The sequence below is a fragment of the Tauraco erythrolophus genome, chromosome 6 (genome assembly GCF_009769465.1).
Source record: "Tauraco erythrolophus isolate bTauEry1 chromosome 6, bTauEry1.pri, whole genome shotgun sequence".
In the NCBI taxonomy this organism is placed as follows: Eukaryota; Metazoa; Chordata; class Aves; order Musophagiformes; family Musophagidae; genus Tauraco; species Tauraco erythrolophus.
In genome coordinates, this window is record NC_141470.1 from 24,284,180 (window position 1) to 24,310,998 (window position 26,819).

Sequence of the window (26,819 nt, forward strand, 5' to 3'; positions counted from 1 at the left end):
AAAAGCACTATCAACAATGGTCAAGAAGAAAAAAAATTGGCTGGATTACAGCGAATTGTTTCTTACAAAAGTGTTACTTATTAAGATCCTTCTGAGTGGAGGATGGAGGGAAGACTGTTTCTTGTTCCCAAGTCCATAGGGTGACATGCTTGGAACTGCATTAGGTTTCACAAGATGTGGTTTTGGACACTTCGGTAACTGTACTTGGAGTTGCGTGCCTGTCTGGTACTTCATCAGTGACACCTCTGGGGTTCCTCATATGCTTTAAGCTGGGAAAAGAGGATATTGTTGTTCATGGGGAGCAGTCCCATTTGTTTATTTCTGTCCTTCTGTGTCCTTTATTGTTTGAAATGGCTTAAGTGTGTAGCTGCATAGCAAAGCAGATTGAGGAATTGATCCTACTTAAAACAATCTTTTTCTTTGAAGTATATGTGAACCTATACCCTCCTGTTGAATCTGTCACTTTCATTAAATGAAAGATGGGGAGAAAGCGGAAAGCATGAGACAATTAAAGAAAGTGACTTTAAATTGTCTTTTCAGCTGCAATTCTTGTAAATGCAGCCACTTCTACAGGTCTTTTCGGTGCAAAAGCTAAATTCAAATACTGATGTCCTACTTGAATGAAAATAACAACTATCTGCTGGATGGCAACCTGTTTCTGATAAGGCATCTACTTTGGGCCATACCTGAGAGGTTGAGGTGTTTGTAAGTCTTTTAGGTTGCTTTAAAGGGAAGAGAGAATTTGTGGAAACAAATGAAAGCTTGAAAAGAAACGCATGGTGCTAAATGAGCTTGTCCCTCTGATGCTGCAGCAAATACAGGAGTCGAAGTAGGACCCTGTGGTAGTCGTTATCTGGGAGTGATTGCAGAATGGGAGCTGTGGTGTTCTGCTTGGGAGACTGCCCGTCTTCGCTTTTTGTTCTAAACCATGTTGCCACCAGTAGTAAGACTCACTGAGTGTGTCTTACTGGAGTGGCTCAATCTAATGAACACAATTTGTTTCAATTCAGGATAAAAGATGTCTTTATTTTTTGTATTGCTCATGTGTGAAAGTGGTATGTCATATTGCACCTAAGTTCTGAATGACTGCTGCTGAAGTAACTTGCGACTGGATTTATCAACTGGCCTTCCTTCTCCTTGTCTCCTTAATAACACTCTTTCTGTTCTGAAATGGGTTGTAGGTTTCTCCTTGTTAAGCATCTAAACACACCTGCTAAATGTGTGTAAATCCTATAACCTTCTGTGTGTAGTATCGTCGCACATTTGATAACCAGAATTTCCAGGTAACATGCAATGGAATGCTTATTGGAGCTGTTTGCTTTTTTTTTCTTTTTTTTTTTTCATGAGAAAGTTGAGTATGTCCTGTCATTTCAAATAAGATGTTTTTTTCCTTTCCTGACTCTATATGGACACCTGAACATATGAGTTTTCCAATCAAAGTATGTTTAATTATAGAAACCGTAACAGGGGAAAAACCCAGCCCTGTGGTGTTTTCTTTTTTGTTAGAGATCAACATGAAAGAAAAAACCTCATATGCAATTAATGTTTTTAAGAAGCTTGTTCTCTATCGTTCCCCTGTAATAAAAATTTTTGGGTCTAATTTTAGCTAAGAGAACCTGAATTTCTCAGAAGAGCTTTTCTATTTTCCATTACTAGAGGGACTTTTTTTTTTGAGAAGCTACCTTGTTTTAAAGAAGTCCAAATTCCTTTGGGACTTGCTTCCAAAAAGGATAAGTTTGATTGAATGTAATAGAAATATGATAAAGTGGGGGGGAGAGGTACGATGTTTCTGAAATTTTTAGCTTAAAATTTTAGAGACATGTAGTAGTAATATCTTTCCTTACTTAGTAGGCTTATCTATCTGTAATTCAATTTTTTTTCCAGATGCTGTACAATCACCAGCTGTTCACTTGTGACTACTTTTTTGTTGTTGTAACCAGGTCATTCTGAACTGTACGACTCTCTTGACATAAGTGTCCCTCTAAGGTTTGACTTGAACACCAGTCATTTAAGATTGGCTACCTTTATTGACAGTCAAAAGGTTATTTTATCTATGAGTGAATTTTAGTGGGAGTTGGACATAATATTGGATCCCAGTCAAGGAAGGGTAGCCTTATAAAGTCTATTTTTCCATTCAATTTTTATGGCTTTTCTGCAAAAGTTAGTGAAACTGGACTACATCGAGTGTTTCTAAGGATTGCTGTTGATTCCATTTGGGAGTAAGGACTCAGATATAACTGTTTGTTAATCTTAATTCTGTTTTCCTCTTGAGCAGCCATTCAAACTGTAAAACTGTTCATCTGTCTTCTACAGTTGGAATCTTTCTTTGAATTAACTTTATACATCTGAAAGAAAATTGCGATGTATTTGCCTTGTGTTTTATAACCAGTGACTTTTCTGTTCAGACACGGCGAAATTCATTGTGACAAAATTGAAGTTGTCTGCCAAAATTCATAGAACTCTACTTCTTTTCAGAAAATAATCTTTTTAGTGCAGGTATCAGCAAAATGTATGGAAAATTATTGTCATGCAATTTAGAAGTGCTCCAGTATATCCCATTTTCTCTAATATTTTTTTAAAAAAACAAAACCTAACAGCACTAAATTCTGCATGTCTAATTTTTTTTTTCTGTGTGGCATTATTTAAAGGTAAACACTGCTCTCTTAATGTAGGTTGTGAGTGCTGCATGTGTGCTTTTCAGAGCAGTAGTGTGAGGAAGTTGGCAGTGGAATGGCAGGACGGCCTCATCCTTATGACAGTAACTCCAGTGATCCAGAGAATTGGGATCGGAAATTGCATAATAGACCTCGTAAACTTTGTAAACATTCAAGGTAGGTGCTATGTACTGTCTATTGCATCTCAAAAACGACGATAAAAGTTCATTCTAAAGGCTACTGTATCTGGTTGTGGCAAGTCCTGTCATAAATTTTGTAGCTCTTTTTAAAAGGAGCATTCTTGATTGTTTTAAAAGGTATTTTCTAACCTAAATGATTTGTCAGCTTCCCTAGTCTGTGCTTGCATTTGTTTTGCCATGGATGGAATTTTGGTCTTTTAAAAACTGAATGCCTTGTGTACATATCAAGTGCACCATCTGAGTGGCTAAATATATGATTTTTTTTTTTTTTCCTGGGAGTGCTTACTGGGAGTTACTTCCTGTTCATCACTTTTTAGTTGTTGGTTCTCTCTGTGAAGTAGCTTACTTAAAATATGTGCAATTGTTCACGATGGTAAATAATAATTGCTTGCATGCAAGTAATATGCTTTATAGCACTTTCTTTGTAAAGCTGTGTTGGATCTTGCTTTCACCTGCATCCCTCACTGTAAGAATGTTTTCTTAAATGCTCTTGATTTGAAGACATTATGAAGTTAATCAGTGTTTTTCCAGCATATAGCGTTCAAAAATGAACTAAGCAAAGCAGTTAGTCACCTAGCAAATGTATATGAAGAAGCATGTTGCTGGAAATATATATATAAGCATCTCAATAAGCGTGTATCTTCCAAGTACTTTGCCCTTTTAGAAGTGCTAAATATAACTAAAACATCTCTATTAGCTAGCTAAAATTGTTAGAGATTTGAGTTTTCCCACTTGCAAGATGATAGGAAAAGAGCTAAGGGGCACATTCAATAACAGCAACTTAATTCACATTTTTATTGCATAGATTCAGGTAAACTGGACTCAAGTGTTGCCCAAAGTATTCTATGGGCAATTAACATTGTGGATTATTTTCCTGTCATTAAATCTTAAATAATTGGGAGACATCCAAGAGGGCAGGAAAAAAGAATGCAGCAATAATTAAAAGGCTCACAGGGAGACCCACATAATTATAGGCCTGTCTGTGATGTGGATAGTGGAATGGTGAGCAGAGAACTGAGGAGGGTAGCTGGTACTGCGGGCCAGTATAGACTTAGGGAATATAGCTTTGTACAGTTGATGTTTCTGTTAAGATGATGGTGTCTAGTAAGTGGTTGATCTGTACTTCTTCCTTAAGATCAAAATGGGGCACAGTATCAGCAAATAAACAATGTAGATGTAAATGGGCATTGTAGACGCGTTGAGGACTGTTCACTGTCGGGTCTCGGAGTGTAATTGTAAATGGGTGATTCACTGCTGATTCCGGTTCGTGTAGTTCATCTCTGATCCCATGCTACCTCCCATGACTGGTCATCTGGGTGCAAATAACAGCCATACCTTCTTCCTATGACTAAATACGAAGTTGAACATTTAGGAGCAAAGAACGTAGACTGTTCTTGTAGACTACATCAGCTCGCCATCATTGGTCGTATTGGCACGGTAAAGAACGCTGTCTCAATGGGTCGTTGATTGAACATAAGCCTCCAGTAACATCATATGGTCAAGAGCTGTTGGATGTATGGAGAAGTTATTGGGAGTCTGGTATCAGCAGTTCAAGGAAAATTTTGATCAGAGGGAATTCTGAAGACATAGAAGTTACTAAATGCATTTTGAGAGAGGGAGTGCTCAAAGGTTTAATAACGACATCTTGATCAGTCTCTAAAGATCCTTGCAGAAACAGCATTATGGTGATGAGCTTTAGTCCAGTAGGCAAATTTGTAATAAAGTTTAGTAACTGGAAGTTGAAGCTAGGTAAATCCAGTCCAGAGAAACAGTGTACATGTTTTACTATGTGTGGTCTGTTGTAGATTATCTATTTTTGGGAAATGTTTAAATAAAAAGCTGTGCAGCTTTCTGAAAAGATTATTTGATGCAGATAGGAGTTAACTCAAGAAAGTTTGTGGCCTATGCCTTTCAGAAAGGCTGCTGTTGATCACTTTGTATGATCTGAACTCACGGTTCACACATCAGAAGACATGAAATCTATGCCTCTAAAATAATTGCAGCTAAATTGGACATATTTCTGACAAAACACAATTTATGTTTCCAATAAAATGCTGAACAGCCAGTGTTTTATGGAAGCTTTTAATGTGTATGATAGGGATATAGTATTCAAGCTAACATCTGATTTCTTCTTTTTTTTTTTTTTTTTTTTCCTCAAATAATGTAGACTCATTTTGGAAATCTTTGAGAATGAGAATTCAGCTAATAGTTTGAGGTTGTAAGGTTGTAATAGACTAAGGAATACATTAAGGATAAATATTTTGTTACCTTCTTCCTTTGGGACACTTAGTTACTTCAAAGAATCCAATTATTGGAAAGCAGTGTACTTTATTCCTAACAAAAGCCTAAACAAAATAATTGGATTTTGGGTGGCTGCATATAGACATATTACTATCATTTCTGACTTGACACTTTTTCTCTAGGCAAGTGGAAAGTCTGTGGGAGAAATGCAGGGGGAGGGAAATGCTTTTGTAAACATAAGTTTTAATGATGTAACTCGAACAGAACTGCACTTTCAGGTTTGAGAAGTAAATAAGAAAAAAAGTAAAATAAGAACTTTAATAAATCTGAAGAGGGGAGTAATATTTAAGATAGATGCTTAGCTCGTCACTTCTCAGTGCTTTGGAGTGTTTAATCCTCCAGCCTTAACATTCTTAAAATAGCTTAGATAATTTTCTAGACTCATAGAAAACATAATCTAGGGCTGTGAGCCGTCCTTCTGTGTGAAAGGCTTATGTGGCAGCAAGGATAGCCACAGGACTCGGCTCCCCTCACCGTGATGTCTGAGGCAAAGGACGTGTGGCAAAACTGTCTAAGGGGATGTACGTATTAAACAGTTACACAGGTTGGCATTGTATCTTCTTCTCTCTAGTTTGGAGAGTGTCCGATTTTTGAAACCTCTTGCAAGTTGTACCGTTGTTTTCTCTTCTTTTTCTTACTTGTTCTGAGATGGGTAATGTAAAGGAAAACTCGGGAGAAATTCAGAAAATAAGGACCAAAAATATAATGCAAGTGATCCCTGATATAAATCTAAAGACTCTGACAGGATGAAATTATATTGTGTTGAAGCTGACTGTAACTAATGATACAAACATTTGTCCAAGCTATTACAAAAATCTTTGAGATGCTTTTTATTTAAGAACCCAAATAAGATGGAAGAAAACTTTCAGGAACCATATGTTGACTAAACGGTGGCTAAGGTTCAAGTAAATGGTTTCTGAAATCATATTTTTGTTATTAGGTATTGCCATTCTGTATTATCTATTTAATTTTTCATTGGCTATTATCTTCCCACATGTAATTTCTCCATAGTGCTGTAGTTTCTGTTGTGTTGGAAGACTTTTAATTCTAATTCTGTTGTACTTAGTGTGCCTTCTCTGGAGTTGTGAGAAAATCTGTGGGTTGAATTTGCCTCTTCCTTATGATTTGTCCTGGATTTAATTTTCTAAGTCTACCTCCATTTTAGTCTCAATTGATAGTTCCTTGTTTGTTCCTTCTAGTTAGTATTAGATTCAAAGTCCTGCCTGCCCTACTACATTAATGAACAAAATGTGGCTGTGCTGTGATTCTGTTGTCATGACTCTTGAACCTCTTAAATATTTGAAAATCTTCAACTTTGAAAAATTTTCCATAGATTACAAGTTATTGTGCAGATGCTGAGTATTATTTTTGCATGCTGGGAGCATGCATTCATGGGTTGTGAATGGAAGTGTGTCGTGGGTTAGGCCGATCTGGCAACTAAACTCCACGCAGCTCTCCCACTCCAGTAAAATGGAGAGGAGAAAAATGTAATAGAAGAGCTGAGAGTCGAGACAGGAACAGAGGAGCACCCACCAACCACAGTCCGGGGCAAAAGAGGCTCAGTTTTCTTAAAGCAAAACAGTTTATTAACAGCTACCTAAAAAGAGAAAAGCAAACAAAAATGGTTACTTGAGAGGATAACAAGAAAACATGACCAAATCTTAAAAACACCACTCCCTCACTTTGCCTTTTCTTCCCGGCTCTACCTCCTCCCCCCAGTGGCGCAGAGGGGCAGGGAATGGGGGAGTGCAGGTCAGTTCATCCCGTGCTGTTACTGCCGCTTCCCTTAAAGGAGAAGCAGTCCTTGCACCATTGTCCCTTGCTCCAGTGGATCCCCTACTCACGGGGAAAGCATGAGGTCCTACCCGCAGGAGGCAATCCTTACTCCATCGGATTGCTCCAAGTGCGGGCTTTACCACAGTCTTGGGTTCTTAGGGAGTCGTAGCCACTCGCTCCGGCGTGGGTCATCGTACAGACTTTAAATGCGCTCCGGCGTGGGTCGTCATATCGACCTTAAATGCCTCTCCGTACAGACTTAGATGCGTAAATGCGCCTCGACCTGTGCCCATGATTCACAATAGTCTCAGGCTCAGGCATCTCCTTTAACAAAGCACCTCCCCATTGGCGGGGGTCATCCCACGGACTCTAGATGCGTACCGTCCTCAGGCTCTGGCATCTCTTCTTGACGTGGATCCTCCACGGGCTGCGAGTGGGTCTCTGCTTGCTCCACCGAGGACTGGTTGCAAAGGGGCCACTTGCAAGGAGGACTCAGCTGCGGCACACATTGTTCTGTTCCATCTTCACTGACCTAGTGTTGGTGTGGCTGTTTCTCTCAGATCTCAGTCTTTTCTGGGTGAACTTGGCCCGGTGGGCACCTCGGGAGTGGAGCTCTCCCCGAGTTCCCCAAGCGGCTCCGTCGTGGCCATCCCCAGCCTATGGCCCCGGCCCAGCACAGGCCGCTGCCTGGCCGGGCGCCAGGGAGCAGAGGCAGCGCCCTTCTCCTTGCTCCTGGGCAAAGGCACACCGTTCCAGTTCCTTTGTCCCGACATAAACAGGGCAATTCGCAGAGGCATCGATTGGCTCAAGCCCCGAGGGGGATGGGAGTCTGGTCTGATGGGCAGCTTCTGCCACCCAGACCTCCCCCCCCACATCAAACCATGACAAAGTGCCACTTGTTTCAGCACTTTGTAAGTACATGAAGCATCCCCAGAAAGGTCCTTTTCTCATCTCTGGAACGATACCAGAATGTGTAATCTGTTTTAGACTGCAGGACGGGTTTTATTTCTCTTCTTGTAAGTTGGATTTCTGCAATTGAACGTTTTATAGCATGGGACAGGCCTACACACTATGAATTAGATCTACTTTCACCATGGGCTCTGGTCGTAGTCTATGAATTATTGTGCATCATCTGTTTTAAGTTAACTGCCAACATGCCTGCTCTTAATTGCAATCTGGTATTGGCAGATCAAGATCTCTATCTAGATGTTATTGACACTAGGATGTAAAGCCCTCTTGAGAAACTTGAGATGGACTGGAAAGAGGTGTTCTTGGAATCTCGAAAAATGGGCTGCACTCAGTGATGGCTTTGAAAAAACATCAGTCTACCAGCCTTTTGTAAGGTATCTAAGGTATAGTGAGTGGTCTTAAACAGTTGTGGTGGGTTTTTTCCTTCCTTTTTGACATTTTGCACTTCTGAAATGGCAGTTTGTGAGCAGTGCTGAGAAGGAAAACTTAGTGACTTTCTGTGCGTAAGGACACACTAAATCCTGTTGGACTTCTCCAGCACACAAATGATTTTCCAAATATCATCAAATACTGCTTGTGATGGGCTTTGGCACCATGCGAAACTTCATCAGACCCTTGATCCGACTCTGACTTTTAATCAAGACAGGTGAAGCGATTATGCTTGGAACTGTTATGCCATAGAATTTTTATGGACAGCTCTTTTCTGCATTGCTGTCTGCTCTGAGAGTAGAAACTCTAATAGCTAGTTACAGGTTCATGAAGTGTTTGGATCCAGTTCTTTTGCATTTGAATTTCTGAAGCTGGTTTTTAATAGATGGAGGTACTCCAGTTCCAAGGAGAATATGCTTCTGAGTTTCTTAAACTTTGATTTTTACCTAACATCCTGTTTTGAAAATGGAGTAGGAATTGGTATATGAATAAAGACAACCAGAGTTCTTTTATGTAGGTTGTGTATCTGGGTAGCTTGACAGAAGTCATAAGGTGTGAATGTATACCTACCTAAAGGTTAATTCCTGGTTGCTTGAAAAATCCCTTTGGCAACTGAACACTCATGGGATTTTTGTGTTATTTCCTTCTTGAAATGGAACTGAATTACTAAGAAATGTATTACTCATGGTTGAGAGCCCACTGATGATCAAAATTATGTGAAGATTTAAGAATTTTGGAGCAGGAAAGTGTTTGCGGAATTACTGTGTTGAGCTGAAGGAAGAGCCTGTACAGCTCCCCTAATTAAGCAGAGAGAATTATTTCTGAGGCCTTCGTTATAGGAGGTTGAGCCCCAAGTTAGGCATGACTGCTGGACCATGCTTCTATGAGATTTTGATGAATGCATGTCCTGGCCTGAGAGGTAGTTTTGTGGGAATCAGAAGCTAATCCATCCATGGCATGTTCTTTTTACCTGAAATAGGAGTAAAGGAGAACAAAACATGCTAATTCTGCTACGGAGAAAAGACCCTGTATTGGGAACCAGTGCTGAAAGAACCTGAGTGCACTTGCACTTTTTCTTGCTGCTGAGAAATATTCTATTGGAGGCAAAAAAAAAATGCCTGAGAGAAGGTTTTTCCAGCATGCTTTCTGTATAGCTTATTATAGCCGTGTCTTCCATGGCTTATTTTGAAGGGAAGAAAAGGCTTACAAGACTGTGTGGTTATTCTGCCCCTGGGGCATGGGGAAGGTGGTCATGCGAACCCTCACAAGACCTTAAAAACAGGAGAAAACGCCCTGGCTCAGGTAATGAAAGTTGTGTGAGCCGAAACTTTCCTTCTGTGTCTGAAGAGCTGACTCTTCAGTCTAGAATGCTGATGCTCTCCTGCCTTTCTAATCACAAATCTCTTATTTTTCTTACTGACTTCCTCTTTATAACAGTAGTCTTCTGCTGAACAATCCCCCTTATTCCTTCAGCTGTCATCATATTTTAATTTCCACTCTACCACTTGCTTTTAAACTGTTCTTATAATAAATAAAAATCAAGTCTTACGGTGTATTGTGGCTCCTTAAAACAGCCTACAGACATTCTAAAAAGTATGATTTAAAAAAAACTGTGGCCGAATGCTCGCTTATCCTCCTCCAAAGAAAAAACGTTTGGAAAATTTTATCCTGACACGTATATTAATGTGCTCTGTTGCTTCTTGTGCTTGGTGGGCTTGACTTTTTGTCAAGCATTTGATGACCTCTTCGTGTGAAGATGCACTGCATCAGGACTTGAACTGACTTCTGATCAGGGACGGTACTGATTAGTATAATTATATACTAATATTTAGATTGTAGTACGTTTTTCCTGGCTTAGACTTGCTGGAAAAGGGATGTTTGTAGTTAAAAAATGGAGCCTGTGCTGTCTTGTTCTCAAAAGGCTATTGTGTACCTGCAGTGATTACGAACTCAGTGAAAGGTGCATTTGTTCCAAATATTAATCCAGGCAGACTTTGGAGGAACAAATTAACTAACGTCCCCTGAAACTTGCATGGATTTGTATGTCTCGAATGATCACAAACACAAATGAGAGATGTGACAAGAGAAAAGTTAGCAATAACCTTTTCAGATGTGGTGTGTGTGTGTGTGCGCTGAAACCCGACAAGCTGGCAGGACTAGAAATAGCTTCGCAGATGGTACTTGGCACGGTACCGAGCAGCTCTCCTCTCGCGCGCTCCCCATCCTGCCTGTCAGTCGCGGTACCCAATGGCTGCTGAGAGATGGGGGACGGCAACTATGAATTCAGCTCGCAGGAGGCTGTGAGGTCAGACGTCAGTATCGCACTACGCATGGCTGAGTCAGTGACTGTGAGGAATTGAATTGAATTAATATCTAGAGGGGTTTGCGTCTTTGAGCGCTTAATGGACTGTATAGCTGCGATCTCTTATCCTTGAGGGGAAGATGATGGAAGAAAAAGTAAGGCTCGCTGGTGGTGCAGTGAACTACTGAAGAAATGATGGAAATATCAAATATGCTGAACTTGACAAGTAATGCCAAAGGATGCTGATCTGGCTTTCAAAGCTGCCTTCTTGGAAGGAACAGAATTCCTTTGTGCTCTGATTTCAAAATTATTTCCATGCTTTTGTGTTTCTTCCCTGATAGATACAAGAGGAAGGTGCGTATCCGTTAACAGGAATAATCTGTGGGCTTTATTCAGGAGAAGAATGAGGAAAAGGAAAAGTGCTGTCCTTTGTGTGCACCGGTCAATTGAAATGTCTGCTGACAAAGAACAGACTTCAGGGGGAGGAAGAGGGGCATAAGCGTTGTCATTGTGTAAGTCCTAGCAATGTCAGCAGAACAGATTTCTTCTCTTCTAAAGCCTTATAGCATTATATCTGTAACTTAGTGTATAGATGAAGCTCTATAGCCTTATTCTACAAGTGTTGATTATGTGAATCATCCTGGGAAAGGATTGGATCTAAGTTTCTATTTTAACAAGAGTCAGTTACTGTAAGTTTTAGAAGATAAAGGGGGGGAAAAAAGGGTAAAAATCTTGGTTAATATTCCGCTGCTGCGTCCTTTTCATTTAGATAAGGTTTTAAGGTGGTTTTGGTGGTAATAAGTATCTTGGTTTAGCACCATAATTCTGTGTAGGCAAGAGCCTGTTTTTATAAAACAAATATGTTTATTGGCAGTATTCAGTAGGATGTGCATGAAGTTTTGTTTTTGCTAATTGTTTTGGCAGTAGAATTAATTCAGCTGAATGACTTCTTTTAATCATGAGTAATATATTCAGAGCAATATGTTGCTATGCATAAAGACAAACTGAAGCTCTCCTTCCACAGATGACTCCCAAAGCGTCATTAAATTGAAGAGCATTTACATTTTTTGAAAACAGCTCTTCCTTTACTGGTATGCCTTCTATTTTTTCAGTATGACAAGTGTGCCATTTTGATGGTGCTTTTTTTCCTCCTTTGCATCATATTAAATAGGTTTGCTAAAGCCTTGAGCTTAGTTGGTTTTCTTTGTGAGGCAGCTGCTTTTAAAGAGAATGCCTCTTCCCTTTACAAAGGCAGAGCTTTCTTGATCTCTGACCGAGGGTGAAAATAAGTTCTATCACTGACCTAAAGTTCTTGGATGGGTACAGTGCTAGTGACCCAGTGTTCCTTTAGAGCCAGGCAAACCTGTATATTGAATTTGTGAAGGTTGTCTAAATATACCAGTATTCACAGGGCTGAGTGTTTTGGGTTCTTTTTTCCCCTGGAGGAAAGTAATTGATAAAGCAAGACTCTCTTACCTTTCCTTTGTAAACTTTTGGGTACTAGACAGTTGACATACACGGGCCTTTTTCCAGCTTCGGTGAAGAAGGAAATGAGGCTGTGGATTTAAAATATCGTGTTTGTTTTCTCTTTTAACAGTTTTAAATTAAATGCAATACATTATTAAGCACGCAGGAGAAAATTTTGCTTATAGGCTGATGTTGTGCCTCAGTCATTGCCCATGGTTTCCATGGCACATTGTGCAGCTGGTGGTCATCGGCTGGGAAATTAATTGAAAGTTGACATTGCAAATACTTCTTTTCCAAGGGAGATAGAGATCTGAAACTATAACAGCTTTCTTGGAGGCTCGAAGTAATGCACTGTGCAGAGCACCATGGACTCTTGTAGGCTGAAATTACAGATTAATATAGTCTGGCAGCCAGGCATTGCATGAGACCAGTGCTTCCTGGCACTTTTAATTATCAGCAATTTACTGCTGTTTGAGAGGTACTGATGTTGTATTTGGTCTGCATAATGCTTCTGTGAACCACAATACTTCCTAGTTTGCCTGTTCTTGCAACTGGGGCAGCTCTGCTTTTGTCAGTCACTTTTCCATTGGTGTAGGTAGGTAGCTGTGCCGACACGACTCTGGAACTCCCTAGTGAATGCCAGTTTGGTTTACCTGCATCGCAGGGGACATGTTTAGTTAAAGTTTAATTGTCTACAACTGTTAGGGCTTCTTGAACAAAATGCACTGCCAAATCTCAGTTAGCAACTTAGGAAATCAGTATTTTAAAACTATGGGGAGAGTGAGTGAATGTTCTAGTCTTAGTAATGCATGAAATAAAGTAACTTCTAACAAGTTTTGTATCGCTGGTATGAAGCGAAGGTGTTTTGCATTTCCCTGCAGAAACAACCTCCTGTCCCCACTGGCTTTGTTAGGAGGGAAAAATGATATTATTAACAAGTCCTTCTATCAAAAAAGTCAAAATAACTTGGAAGTTCTGATGTCTTCATTTTTTTGAATACTTGCAACTTCTTCTAAAGCCTCTTTACAGGAAAATACAAGCCACAGGTCTTCTTTTATATGTACCGGCCACAGATGTAGCTCCTTTTTCAGACCGACAGAGTAGCTCGGTGACACAGGGTTCCTAGTCACATATTGCAGGGTAAAGCCAGTGACTGGCTCTTCTGACTTGCTGGAGTCTGCCTCGTTATTTTCTCTTTGTTCAGATTTAAACTTATTTCAGTTGTCTTGTTTATCATAAAACGAAGTGTTATTTCAGTGATAGTATTTATCTGAGTACACCTGCTGTCGAAAAAATGGAACTTCAGATTTTTTTTCAGGTATATATCCAACACATCAAAGACACTTTTTTTCGTGTGTGTACTGTGACTCAACAGTGATGAGATTTAAGACTGACATTTTAGATGGCTGTTATTAAGGTGAGTGAAGATTCGTTATTCAGATGGTGCTGCCTTAAGCTAAACTGCTTGAATTCTGAGAAATCCTGCAATTTTGGCTTGCATCTTGTATCTTCTGGCTAATAGATAACGTGCCAGTCTCACAGTTCGCATTAATCTGTACATTAAAGGGAGGAAAGTACAACATAGAAGCAGAGCAAGTGAATGGTGTGACCAGCTGCAATTTGAACAACTCTTTGAAATTATTTACTAAACTGTTTCAGAAACAATTGATTTAATATTTAAGGATCCTGTCCTCCTCCAGCTGGCGGCCTCTGCCTCTTTTGTTGTGCAGTGTGCTGAATTGATGGGTGCTCTGAAGGGGCGAATGTGGCTGGTGGGAGGAGGCAGGTTCTGTGCATGCTGGCTGTACGTACCAAGGCAGAAGCAGCCCCAGTTCCAACACTGGGAAGGTGTAACTGAAACAACCATGTCCGGTGTGTTTAGTCCTTTATTCAGACATGACTAAGGAGGAGGTATGATGCCACCTGAGTCATTGTTACTTCCTGTAGCACCTGTTTGTCTCAACTCCTGTAATGATTATTAACTAGGGTTTGCCCTACTTCAGTGTGAGCTCTGGATCACTGCTTAGAGAGTGATGTGGCTTTAGACGGTTTTCTGTGTTCAGAATCACGTTTTAATTGCCTTCTCTGTTAAAGGGTAGTTCATGCCTGCTCTGCCAAAGTGTGTGATAAGCCTGTATATCCTTACAGTGGTTCAGTTTCATTTTCTAGTGTGTTTCCTTTATTTAAAGAAACTAGAGTGCTTGAGCTTTTGAGAAGAGGTGAGTCATACATTTTTGATACTATAAAATGTGGCACCTGCAAAACTCTGGTTTCTCACAGCATGGTTAGAAGTATTATCAGGGCTAGGATCAAAGCACTGCTTTAACAAAGGCCTAATCACATGGGGCTTTATTAGGATTTGCTGAGATATTTTGTCACAAGACTGCTGTGTATGTGGTTGAGCAGCACACACGCATACACACCCCCCCCCCCCACCCGCTCCCTTTGTGGGATAGTTGTTTATACCATGATGCACAAATATAAATGCACAGATGGGATGCTGAGGGTTTTTTGTTTCAGTTATTGTTGGGTTTTTTTTTTTTAAAGTTTGACCATTTCTTGGGAAGTTTAGCTGTAATAGTAATGAATATCATCATGTATAAACAGCAGTGAGACTTTGGTTTCAAGTTAGATTTTAATTATAGGCTGTAATCCCCATTTCTGATAATTGGTGGGCGTATTTTGTACCTATTAAAATGGTTGGTTAGTATGCATCTTTATATATGTGTGTGTATATATATATGGAAGAAAAGGCACAAAGGTATTCATAAATTGTTGATATTCTTGAAGGTTTGCAGATCCCACTCTCGCAAACTTTTGTACGTTTTCACTTTCATAATATAGAATCTAACTTTCTCTAACAGAGAAGTAAAACAAGTAAAGAGACATGTTAGCCATGCTGAAGTGCTATAAATCTTAATATGTTCAGAATTGCATTGGAAGTCTGGAAGAAAATTCTATTTCCTTTTAATGAAAGTGGTTGGATCATCTTTATTCTTGGACTGTAAATCTCAGCATTTCCAGCCATGAGCAACGCTTGCAATTCTTTTACCTTATTCAATAGACCTTTGGCTGACTTCACATCCTAAAGATGTGTGTCTTATTGCAGCATATTTCAAGCTTGGCAGGAAACAATATTGCAGTAGATTCTCTCTGCACCGAACTTCTGCTTTATTGGTTATGAGATCCTTCCCCCGTTCAAATTGGGTGGAGAGAAGCTTGTGTTCCTTAGCTGAGTTGTATTTCTTATTCTTTGCATTGGGCTAATACTCGTTTTGTGCCAATGTAAACTGCATTAAGATCTATCATAGCCTTCTTTTTCTGATTTAAGCTCCTCTTATCAGTCAGTGAAACCTGAAGCTGAAACATATCATGCTAGATGTTCATTCTTTTGAATAGTTGGGATTATTTTTTTTGTCATTATTTCTAAGCAACTTAAAAAGAAGGCATTCTGTTCAGCTTGTGTGTACAGTTCATGCTTTTAAAATTTGTTGTACTTTTTTTTAGCTAGGTCATTACTCTCACCTCTTTGTGTTCTTGAATCCTACAGCATTCCTAGCAGTCATATTTAAGGTGTCTTGGTAAAAGCCCTGGGATTTGCAGGCTGTGAGCAAGTGGGGCATTGAGGCTCCTGTGGGAAACTATGACCCTTCTTTTTCTATCAGACCTTGTAGCTATGTAGACGTCTGTCTCGGTTATCCAGTACTTGAGGCTTTTGGAAGGTTCTTCAGTTAAACCCATAAATAAGGAGTGTTGTCATGCCCACCTTTGAAAGGCAAATAGCAAAGGAACTGATTTAGGAATTTCAGTGGGGTGCAAGGTCAGAGATATGTCTGTGCTGCCCTGATATAAAAATTTCTGTTTTAAAGAGTACGAATAAAAGGTGTAAGTATTTTTGGTAAAAGTCAACAATAGCTGTTGCAAGTTGATACTTAATTTTTAGGTAGTTTCAGAGAGTATTGGGTCTCGAAACTGACTGGTTTTGTTGGTAGGTTTAATAATGAATTGCAAAATGTAATCAGTATCTTAGTTTAAGGAATGTAACATAATCACAGTCTAAAAAAATCTTAAACTGTTATATTAAAATTTGCTAGTTTAGAACAAATGTCCTACTTGTTACCGACAGTGCTGTAGGTCTTGGTTTTAATAGTACAGTTAATATGTTTGCTGTCTGGGTTGCGGTGACTTACTATTGTTCCTTCTAAGAGTAACTGAAAATTTAAAAAAGAAAGCATAGAAATAAACCCTTGACTGGTGTGTCTTAATGTATCAACTGGTTTAAGGCTCACCACCTTTGTAAAGGGCAAGTTGCAAACAAAGTGAAGTCAGTACTAAAAGCCTGTGCTCCGCAAAAGGTTTTCCAAAACAGGTTTCACTGGAAAAAATAACCCTTAACTTTTAGCTTAATAGTTTGATTACAACATTTAATTTAACAGTAAGAATCAAAATAAAATGCTTAGTTGTATTTGACTTACCTGTTTTGGAAGGGATTTCTGTAAATACAGACAGGTTCACAGGCTGGCTCAACTGATCAGCCAGTGTCTCTGCAGATCACACAGTACTGAACAGGTAATTCTTGCTCTTTACTTAATGTTCTAAATCGTTGTTCATGTTTGTGTGTATAAGCATGAGTACAACAAAGAAAAGGGAGATGGGTAATATTAATCTTCAAAACGTGTACATGGAGTGTGAATGCCTTTAAAGTTTAAATGTATGATGTTTCAGAAACTTTAAAATGCTGAACGTTTCTCTTATTCTGTTTTCAGCACCTCGTCTCGTATTGCTAAAGGAATAGACTACACAAAAATGAGCCTCCATGGTGCGAGTGGTGGACATGAGAGATCAAGGGACAGACGCAGATCAAGTGACAGATCTCGTGACTCATCCCATGAAAGAGCAGAATCTCAGCTCACTCCATGCATCAGGAATGTTACTTCACCAACAAGACAGTATCATTCTGGTGTGTTTAGATCTATAGCGTTTCAGGATTGAAATTCCTAAACTCAATTACTATTTTGTTAAAAGAATACAATAAAAAGCATTATTTGTTGTTGCCACAACATACGCATTTCTTACCTGTGCCCTGGGCTGGGAGTACCCTTTTTTGATAGGTCATAACTTTTTCTTCAGTCTGCAGTGTGTATTCCTACATGATGCTCTTATTTAGTTCAAATGACAAGAAAAATCTAATTTTTCTAAGAAGATAATTGACTAAACACTTCCCCTGTACTTGACAGGGTTTAGGTATTTAGACATAGAGGAAACACTTCTCTTGTGACAAAACTTGGTTTATTTCTTTGAACTACAGCACTAAACACCAACTGTGATGCATAGCTTCTATATTATGTTGAATTGCTTTTTCCGTACTAAAATGCTAAATTTTTCTTGTAAAGGCTTTGGGGAGGTGAAGTGGCTTTGATGTCTAAGTGGTAGAAACTTCAGGATCTCATGTGTGGACAGTTATTTTTGAAGGTTTCTTGAAGTAGAATAGATTTAATTGAAAGAATTTGTACTTAACCTACCAAGTTGCCAGGTTTTGTGCCTGGAAAGACATAAACTGCATAGAGCTTGTGTAAATCTATAATTTCATTTCCTGTTTTTTCTCCTTTCACCTTGTCTTCGCTTAAGATCGAGAAAAGGATCACAGTTCATCACGACCAAGCAGCCCTCGTCCTCAGAAGACTTCCCCTAACGGTTCCGTTGTTAGCATGGGGAACAGCAGCAGAAACAGTAGCCAGTCAAGTTCAGATGGGAGCTGCAAGGCCGGTGGGGAAATGGTATTTGTATATGAAAATGGAAAAGAGGGAGCTCGGAATGTAAGAACTTCTGAACGAGTAACGCTTATAGTGGATAACACCAGATTTGTTGTAGATCCTTCTATCTTTACTGCGCAACCTAATACAATGTTGGGCAGGTTCGTATCTTTTTTTTTTTTCCCCTTAATCTCTGACTGTAGAAGACAGCCATAAATGCTTTGTAGATATTAAAACTGTTTAAATGGCTGTTGAACTTATATTGCTACAGCTGATCGAACATTTAATGTTATCAATTTGCAAAGGTCTTTAAGTAAAAATTAGATGTAGGTTCTCCTCTATTTTTGGCAGAGATGCCAATAGATGTCTGCTAGTTAGAGACGAAAGAGTTCATAGGTAACGTTCCATGATGTACTTGCTTCCTTCTGTCTTGCTGGGCATTGCTTCTGTATGCAGTCTGTTTTTAAAGTGAGTAGCTGCATAAAACAAAGTAGTCAGTGTAGATAGCCTCTTTCATAACAGCAAGGAGGGAAACCTTGAAGGAGTTTATTTTTCTTTATGAGCCTACCCTGACAACACTCAAGCTTGGCATGTGTATCTTCTGAGATGCTTTTTGGACAGAGGAATGTCAAATAGATAGTATAACTGATCAGAGCCTCTTGGCAAAGAGATGTAACGCTCAAAATGGCTGATAGTTGAATGAAATTCCACAATATGTGTGTAATGTTTTCTGTAGAAACTATAATAAGCAACATAATTAACATGTTTACGTGGTGGGAAAAGATTCTATACTTGCCCAAACACTGACTGGTTTTGCATTGTCTGAGTGTAGAGAGCACCGCTTACAAACTTGCAGCAAGAAATAAATGAAAGTTTATGTCTGTGTCACTTTGGATTTGGCTTCTTCATTAAAATGTGGCTGTTTCTCAGCCCATAAGAATATAAACATGATTAAAATACATTTATATAAGCTGTTTGCCAAGGTACTGGCAATAAATACGATTAAACAATTTCTGCTTTGTTTAAATCAGCACTGTGTGGAATAAATAGTGCCTTGGTTGCCTATTTTGTGAAAAGTTGGGAAATAGTTACAGAGAAAGCAAATGCTTCTCTCTGTAAACTGTAAAAGGAAATCAACAGAAGTAATAAATCAATGATTTAATTCTATTATTTAAGGCATTTATATATGTATAATACATGTATACGTGTAAATATCTAGACTAACAAACTGGGATTGTATCAGTGTGAAATTCTATGGTGACATAAGTTTCCTTTTCCATGCCCAGCCTCAGAGTAAGTGGTGCTGGCTAATGCACTGGATTATTTTTTTGTGTGCGTGTTGCTGAGTTATTCTCCCTTTGGGATTGGTTCAAGGAACAAGCTTATTTTATCTTCTACTAATTCAAAAGTAGGCTAATAAATATACAGAAATACTGCTCTAAAATAAGGTTATTTATAAACCCACTTTCCCTCAATGTCAGTTCACAGGACACTAAACAGGAACAGCTTAGCTAATATGCTCTGTGAGGTAAAAGTAACTATAATAAGAATGTATTATTTGCCTTAAGCCTATATCCTGTTAGACTGCCTACTTCCTAAATATTATTTCTTGTCTTGAAGAGTGGTCAGAAAACATATCAGATCATTAAGTGAAAAAAGTGACTTCCTTCCCCATTATAAGTGCACATAGTAGACCAGCTTTGTTTCTTTGGGTTGTGTGTATGAAAGCAAAGCTTGGCCATCGGGGTATATTTATAGATTAAGAATAAGTGATAATACTTGAAAGCATAGGGTGTAATTCTGTATCAGAGGTGTATTTTAAGAAGTCAGATACTGTTTGGTACTTGTAGTTTTCTCCTTAGTCTAACTTTCCTTGCATCCTAGCAGGAAGAAATAAGCTGTATATTCTACCCTTAAGTACCGGTATCTTCTATCAGAATGTTATTTTAACTTTTGAATTCAGTAAATCTTTTAAATGAAATTGAGGTCAGTTGCATGTATTTGAGTACTAAGTTCCGTTTCTTGAACTACCTCAAATGTCTTTAAAAATTGAGAATTCCGCAACAAAACCTGGTCTTCTACTACAATACCCCACAAATGCCAAAGACGACTTGTTTTTGAGTTTCCCCTGCCTTTGGCACTGGGAGGAAATGGCCTGGTCTAACTCTTGCTTTGATCAAAGGATATTTGCGAGTTCACTAACTTTCCCAAGTTACACTACCCTGCTTTCTGTTTTCTAGTAGTCTTGCTAAACATAAACCAAACTGTGTACATAGATACGAGACTGTTTTTCCCCTGCCATTTCAGTACCATTTTGACATTTTACTTCTAAGATTTACCAAAAAAAAAAAAACCCCTCATAGTAAGGAATTCTAACCAAATTACTGTCATTCTTGAGCAGGATGTTTGGATCAGGCAGAGAACATAATTTTACACGTCCTAATGAAAAAGGAGAGTATGAAGTTGCTGAAGGAATTGGTTCCACTGTGTTTCGTGCTATTCTGGTGAGTTTGCAGGGGGCAAGTACTGTTAGGACAAGCACTATGAGTATTAAGAGACATAGCTTCTTGATTTAGCCTTACTTGCATATCTGGACTTTCTGGATGAAATAAATACTGTTCTTCCATTCTCTAGAGGCTAAAAAAACGCTTGATAGGAAGACATGTCTAGATTTTCTAGACATGTGCATGTGACAGCTGGGGAGAAAGAAAGCACGCATGAAATGAACCAAAAAAAAGCCCTGCTTGCCAGAAATTTGTTCACCTTCTCCTATGCATCTAGTTCACCTAGTTCAGATACATTCAGCCCTTCTTGTGCTGAAATTAGATGAAACAGAGTACTTTTCTCCTGCAGTTAACAGGAGAAAAGCAAACTTTAGCCTGAGAAGAAAATGGATCCTTATGTATTTCATATCTACACAAAGAAGTAGAGCTGCCATGCTGTTTGTCAGCAGAATAGAAATAGCAGAAGCTGAGTGAAGTGTAGATGAAAGACAATATGTGCGCACCAAAATGATCGGTATTAATAGATGTTACTTAAACAATTTTAACCAGAGCTCACTGCTCTGAAAGCAGCTCAGAAAATTAGTAAATTTGAGGACAATAAAATTCACAAAGTTTAACGCACCTTGCTCTCGTACATTTTGGGGGATTTGCTTGTGGAGAAAGCATCATAAATGAAATGTTGAATGTTGACATTGCATTGTGTTTTTTGTTTACTGTGTTACTGTAGGATTACTACAAGACTGGAGTGATACGCTGTCCTGATGGGATATCCATTCCTGAATTGAGAGAAGCATGTGACTATCTCTGTATCTCTTTTGAGTATAGTACTATTAAATGCAGAGATCTCAGTAAGTACAGAATTTATTTAAATAATTTTAATTATACAGACTAACTTAAGCAAATATAAGGGAGAGTTAATTCCAAATTGTATCCTTTAATGAGGTGAGGAATATGGCTGGCACTACATGAGCAAAATCTGTCCTTTTATCTCTTATGTCCTAAAGCCCCAAAGACAATGGATGTACACCTTTTGGAAAATGGTGTTTCTGATATTTTTCTACTGTGGTCAGCGCTGTGGAATATTTAAACTCTATTGATGCATTTGCAGTACAGATACAGTAATACTATTTTTGCAGAGGACAGGGAGGGTAATTTACTCAGCTCCTTGCTTAAGAAAATTAAGCTGTGTCGTTAACAAAAGTAGCACAGCTTTGGTGGTGGTGTAGAGTGCGTCATGGTTCCCAGCATGTAGTATCTGTTCTGCTCGTTCCTTCCCTGAGCACAGCCAAAGTTTTGACCAATGTTTAAATAACCTGGCCTGTCTCTTTGGTGCCTGTGATATCATGGTGTTTGTGCAGCGCAGGGCCAAGCTGTGGCATTCCAGCTGTGAGATCTGCGCGGGGCACCTAATGCCTTCACCCACAGTACCGTGACCTCATGGCATGTTGCCTGCTGAGTCACACTCTTGGTGCACTTTGTCCTTAGCAGGAGGATTTAGCAGCTCACGCTGTGGGAGTTTTGAGAGGCTTTGTTTTGAAGCTACTGCTTATGAAAGTAGGTTGCGTGCTCTATTCTTTCAGCAACTGGCTTAAATAATGTTTCTTTTAGGAAGCCCAAAAGGAGTCTGACACACAATGACCAAATGTTTAGCAATAGTAAAATGTGAAAGAGATCTCCTCAAAGTCACTCCTCTGCCTGACTGACATTATGTTAATATCTGCAGGACAGTCCTATTAGTTTGAACTTCTGGTGTGGCTTCTGGTAAACATTTGAAAAAGTTCCGCTCTTACACAAACTGATACACTAAGTGTCTTTACAGCTGTCTGCAGGGAATACTACAAAATAAAAAGAACTGCTGTGTTTCTTATTCCTGCCTTTGTTTTTTTTACCAAGATTTCAATTAAATTAATTGATTAAATCAATTAAAATTTTGTTCCAGGTGCTCTCATGCATGAATTGTCAAATGATGGTGCTCGCAAACAATTTGAGTTTTATCTAGAAGAAATGATTCTCCCATTAATGGTAGCCAGTGCCCAAAGTGGAGAGAGGGAGTGCCACATTGTTGTGCTGACAGATGATGATGTTGTTGACTGGGATGAAGAATATCCTCCACAAATGGGAGAGGAGTATTCACAAAGTAAGTTTATTTTCATTGTTTCTACTAAGCCATGCTATGGTAGGGGTACCAGTAAATGTGCTGATTTAACTTTTTTGTACATAAGCACTGTTAGTAAAGTCTTTACATCTTCCTTAATGCCTCACAAAAAAAAACCCAACACCTTAGTTTTGGTAGTTCTGCTTAATATTTTGCTTCACAGAAGCATATATTGCATGTTACTTTTGAAACTCATTAAAAAGAGAAGCTAAGTTTTATTATTAAGGTTTGTCAGTCAATGAGGGGAAAGGAAATATTTTTTCAGAAAGAGCTTGATGAGAAAAATGGATAGGAGTCATGTTTACTGTGGGAGAACAACTTGAGTTTATTTTTTTGTGGGGTGGGGGGAAAGCGTATGTTAGTATTTTGGAAGTATAAGAGTTTGGTGTATAGGTGAGTTTAAGCACCTGTGAGTGGAGTGCCCTTCCCTGCATCAGTGCTGTCCTTGTGCCTTTCAGTGTGAAAACTTGAAATTCAGGGTTTTGTGGGGGTGTGTAGGAGCTTGAGATGCTTTTTGTACTCCAGTAGTATAAAATCTTCTAAGAAGTATCTTCAAAGGATCAGTTTTGTTGTTGTTTTTTAATAAAAAACAAAACGCTAATTAAAAAAACCACTTTTGTTTTTTGGCGGATGCAAACCTGCAGCTCTGGCTACAGAAGGGATGCTCAATCAAATGTGGCTGTTCTAATGTAGTAACATAATTGGCTCAGGTTTCTAGGACCTTTATGTCTTAAATATGTCAATTAAAAGTACCCCCTACTCTAAGTAATTAGTTAGGCATACACTTGCCTTTTACATTTATACTTTTCATGAAGAGTAGATTTGGATCTCTGCAGCTGTACAGGATTGGTGGCCCCAGTCCCTTCTTTTAAGGTGTTATAATCGAAATTTCAAAGGTGTCCCCGTTGTTCTGGTTCACAAGCCTGCGTTTTCTGAAACTGATTTGCAGTGCTCTCTTATATAATGGCAAGTAGAATGGGAAGATTTATTTTTTTTTTAATGTCTGCAGGAATTCCATCAAAAAGGGGAAAAAAAATGAGATCTTGCTTTGTGGAGGTGAGACTGGGAGTATATAATGTGGTTTGCTCTGTGAATTGTCCTATTGTATTCCTAAATCCAACAAAAAAAACCCTAAGTGTATAAAACAGAGTGAATTGATAGGGAAAAAGACATGTGCAGCCAACCCATTTCACAGTGCCTTCAGCCATTTTTCTCAAGAGTTCTTCAGTCTCTCTCCCTATTCTGAGATAGAAATACTAGAGAAAAGCAAAAGAGTGAAAAATATAAATCTTTGAGACTACGAGTTTAATCTTTGAATGTAGTTTATCCTCATTAAAATGTATTTTTAGTTATTTACAGCACAAAGTTGTATAGATTCTTCAAATACATTGAAAATCGAGATGTGGCCAAATCAGTCCTGAAGGAAAGGGGGCTCAAGAAGATCCGACTGGGCATTGAAGGTAAGAGAAGCATTGCTTGCATGCTGACTCTTTGGGGGAGAAGGTCTGCTGCTCTTCTCTGCTTTATGATTGTCTCTGCAGTTGGAACAACAAGGGTTGGTATTGTCTTTCATATATGATGAAATGGCCAGAGGGGGAGTGGTAGCCAATAAACAACTGGTCCAGCTAGAAAACCCAATTACAAGCTCATGACTATAGTCTACAAGATGTATCTAGCTGCTAGGCTGTTTGTAGAGTAACTTAGGTGGTTTCTACTGACTTACGACTTGCATCTCATGCCGTTTGCCCTTTAGTTTTCATGCAAAATCTCCTCTGTACTTTATTTGAGGTATTGAAGTGTTTTTACAGCTTTGTATATTCTGTTCTTGGTCTGGTGTCCTTGTCAGGCTTTGAAATTAAAAATTTCATGTCAAGTGGCAGGTAAATAATTTTCTTTCAGGAAAGACAAAACTATCAAATGCATCACTGAAGTGCAAGAAATATTCATAGAATCATAGAATGGTTAGGGTTGGAAGAGACCTCAAAGATCATCTAGTTCCAACCCCCCTGCCATGGGCAGGGACACCCTCCACTACACCAGGTTGCTCAAAGCCTCATCCAACCTGGCCTTGAACACTTCCAGGGATGGGGTCGTCACACCTTCTCTGGGCAACCTGTTCCAGGACCTCACCACCCTCTGAGTGAAAGACTTCTTCCTTATATCCAATCTAAATCTTCCCTCTTTCAGTTTAAATCCATTGCCCCTTGTCCTATCACTACACACTCTTGTAATCTCCAGCTTTCCTGTAGGCCGCCTTCAGGTTCTGGAAGGCTGCTATAAGATCACCCCGGAGCCTTCTCTTCTCCAGGCTGAACAACCCCAACTCTCTCAACCTGTCTTCATAGGAGAGGTGCTCCAGTAAATATTAATCTGAAGTAATCATCTTGTAAGTTAGGAGGATGATCTGTAAGGTCTCAGCTCTGGGTTTGCAAAAGACAACTACGTTAGGTAATCTTAGTTTATTGTGGATTGCTGGACATTTCCTGTTTTAGACAGAACAACTTTTTGACTAAACTTTAATGCTAGTGCTCCAGAATAATATGTAACTTTCTAATAATGAAAATTGCTGCTTAGGCGGAGGGGAGAGATGACTTGAACGCAGCATAACCAGAATTGATGATTGATGAAAATACATCCATTTAGACCATTTTGGGGAGCTGGGATTCTGCGTGGGAACTTAAACCACAGATCAGAGTGACACTGGTCTCTACTTTTGAGATCTCATTTTGTTTTTTCCAGGTCATAGTGTTTTAGAAACAGCTGACTGCTTTTGGCTCAAGGAAGGGGCAACTTGCTTTGCCTGTGAAGTTTGTTAGAGTTGTCTGGTGGCAATATATTTGATTTTGGTAGCGCTGTAGCCTCTTTCCGTACAATCTGGTTGGTAGTTAAACTGCTGACTGCACGTCCTCCTTGCATAGGTAACATTAAGAACACCACGATGGCATCTTTTCTATTCAGGATGTTGATAGTGACAACTGCTAACCTTCACGATGCTTCCACACACTGCCTTTTTGTAAAAGAAACCCTGAACTAAACAGTCCAGGAAATGCTAACTTCTGCTGTACTCCGTTTCTTAGGCTACCCCACATACAAAGAGAAAGTGAAAAAGCGACCAGGTGGAAGGCCGGAGGTGATTTACAACTACGTGCAAAGACCATTTATTCGGATGTCATGGGAGAAGGAGGAAGGAAAGAGTCGGCACGTTGACTTTCAGTGCGTGAAAAGCAAATCTATTACAAATCTAGCGGCAGCAGCAGCAGATATACCCCAGGACCAGCTTGTGGTAATGCACCCCACCCCCCAAGTAGACGAGCTGGATATTCTGCCTATTCATCCTCCGCCTAATAACAGCGAGATGGATACTGAGGGACAAAACCCACCACTCTGATCTACACTCTTCCTAAAACAAACGCATGCTACTTTAAAGCGACTCTGTACTCAACTCATACTACACTGCAATGCCAGTTTTTTCCATTGTGTAACAGTGTTTAGGATATTGCAGTACAGACCTTTGAAAAGAGCACAGGGAGTCCCTGATTGTTTTTGAAAGAGTACAGATCAAACATCCTGGGGTTACAGTTACATACATGTACGTGTTTGCCAGTAGGTTTGTGACATTGGTGATTTGTATGCTGGACTGTCCTCACTCTTAAGCCCATCAAAACAATGGGATGCTGGTGGCTAATGTACATCAGTATTGTTACACAGGGGTTAGAATGCGGAATTGGAATTGATAGTAGCACTTTACAAATGGTTGATAAATGGAATTTGAAGCCATTTTTTATAAATGTGTTGTACAATACTAACAAAGTGCTTCTATCAAAAAGTATTAACTGTAAATAGTTTTGCTCTGAATAGATTGACCCTTTTAAAGTTATTGTATACGGTTGAGCACAAAACTACTTACTATTGGGTTTTTGGATTGAGGACATGATTCAATTACCCATGTAACATCTTGTTAAACTCGGAGTTCTTTAGTGAATTTTTTCACTTGTTTGCAGCGTGAGCCATGTTCAAAAATTGTGAACAACGGAGAGGGGCTTTATCTTAAATTTTGCCTTACCTTAATCTGTTCACAACTATTTATTTAATACATTTTTCATAAGTGTCATGAAATAGGAAAATGCAAATGGTTCATTCTTCATTTATTAATGATTGTAAACAAGTTTTTCATGCAAATAAAGTTTCCATTATTTTAAAGAGTTTGAATTATCTGTGAATTAGATGAATTTTGAAAGTAGTTGCTTTTCTTTCCTCAGGGAAGGATGGTTAATGCATGAAAAACAATCTTAAAGGCAAATCTGGTAAT

The 26,819-nt window shown here is 39.1% G+C and overlaps 1 protein-coding gene across 2 annotated transcripts; it reads left to right on the forward strand.

Moving 5' to 3' along the window:
- The first annotated feature begins 2,681 nt into the window (after positions 1-2,681).
- On the forward strand, positions 2,682-26,578 carry BTBD10 (BTB domain containing 10). Of its 2 annotated transcripts, none has more exons than XM_009984947.2 (8): positions 2,682-2,831; positions 16,865-17,058; positions 17,727-18,012; positions 20,253-20,355; positions 21,083-21,203; positions 22,295-22,492; positions 23,860-23,970; positions 25,588-26,578. In XM_009984947.2, exons 1-8 carry the CDS (start codon positions 2,731-2,733, stop codon positions 25,896-25,898), a joined length of 1,425 nt encoding a protein of 474 aa, XP_009983249.1. In that variant the 5' UTR covers positions 2,682-2,730; the 3' UTR covers positions 25,899-26,578. The 2 variants fall into 2 exon arrangements, with proteins under 2 accessions (XP_009983249.1, XP_009983248.1); XM_009984946.2 differs by lacking the exon at positions 2,682-2,831 and adding an exon at positions 10,861-10,985.
- Positions 26,579-26,819: the final 241 nt, after the last annotated feature.

Bases quoted from the DNA above. Each gene is read 5' to 3' on its own strand.
- BTBD10 (XM_009984946.2), top strand. From the start codon at position 10,861: ATGCCAAAGGATGCTGATCTGGCTTTCAAAGCTGCCTTCTTGGAAGGA. The intron at 10,986-16,864 runs GTGCGTATCCGT...TTCTGTTTTCAG, and splicing joins CTGATAGATACAAGAGGAAG to CACCTCGTCTCGTATTGCTA. The intron at 23,971-25,587 runs GTAAGAGAAGCA...TCCGTTTCTTAG, and splicing joins GATCCGACTGGGCATTGAAG to GCTACCCCACATACAAAGAG.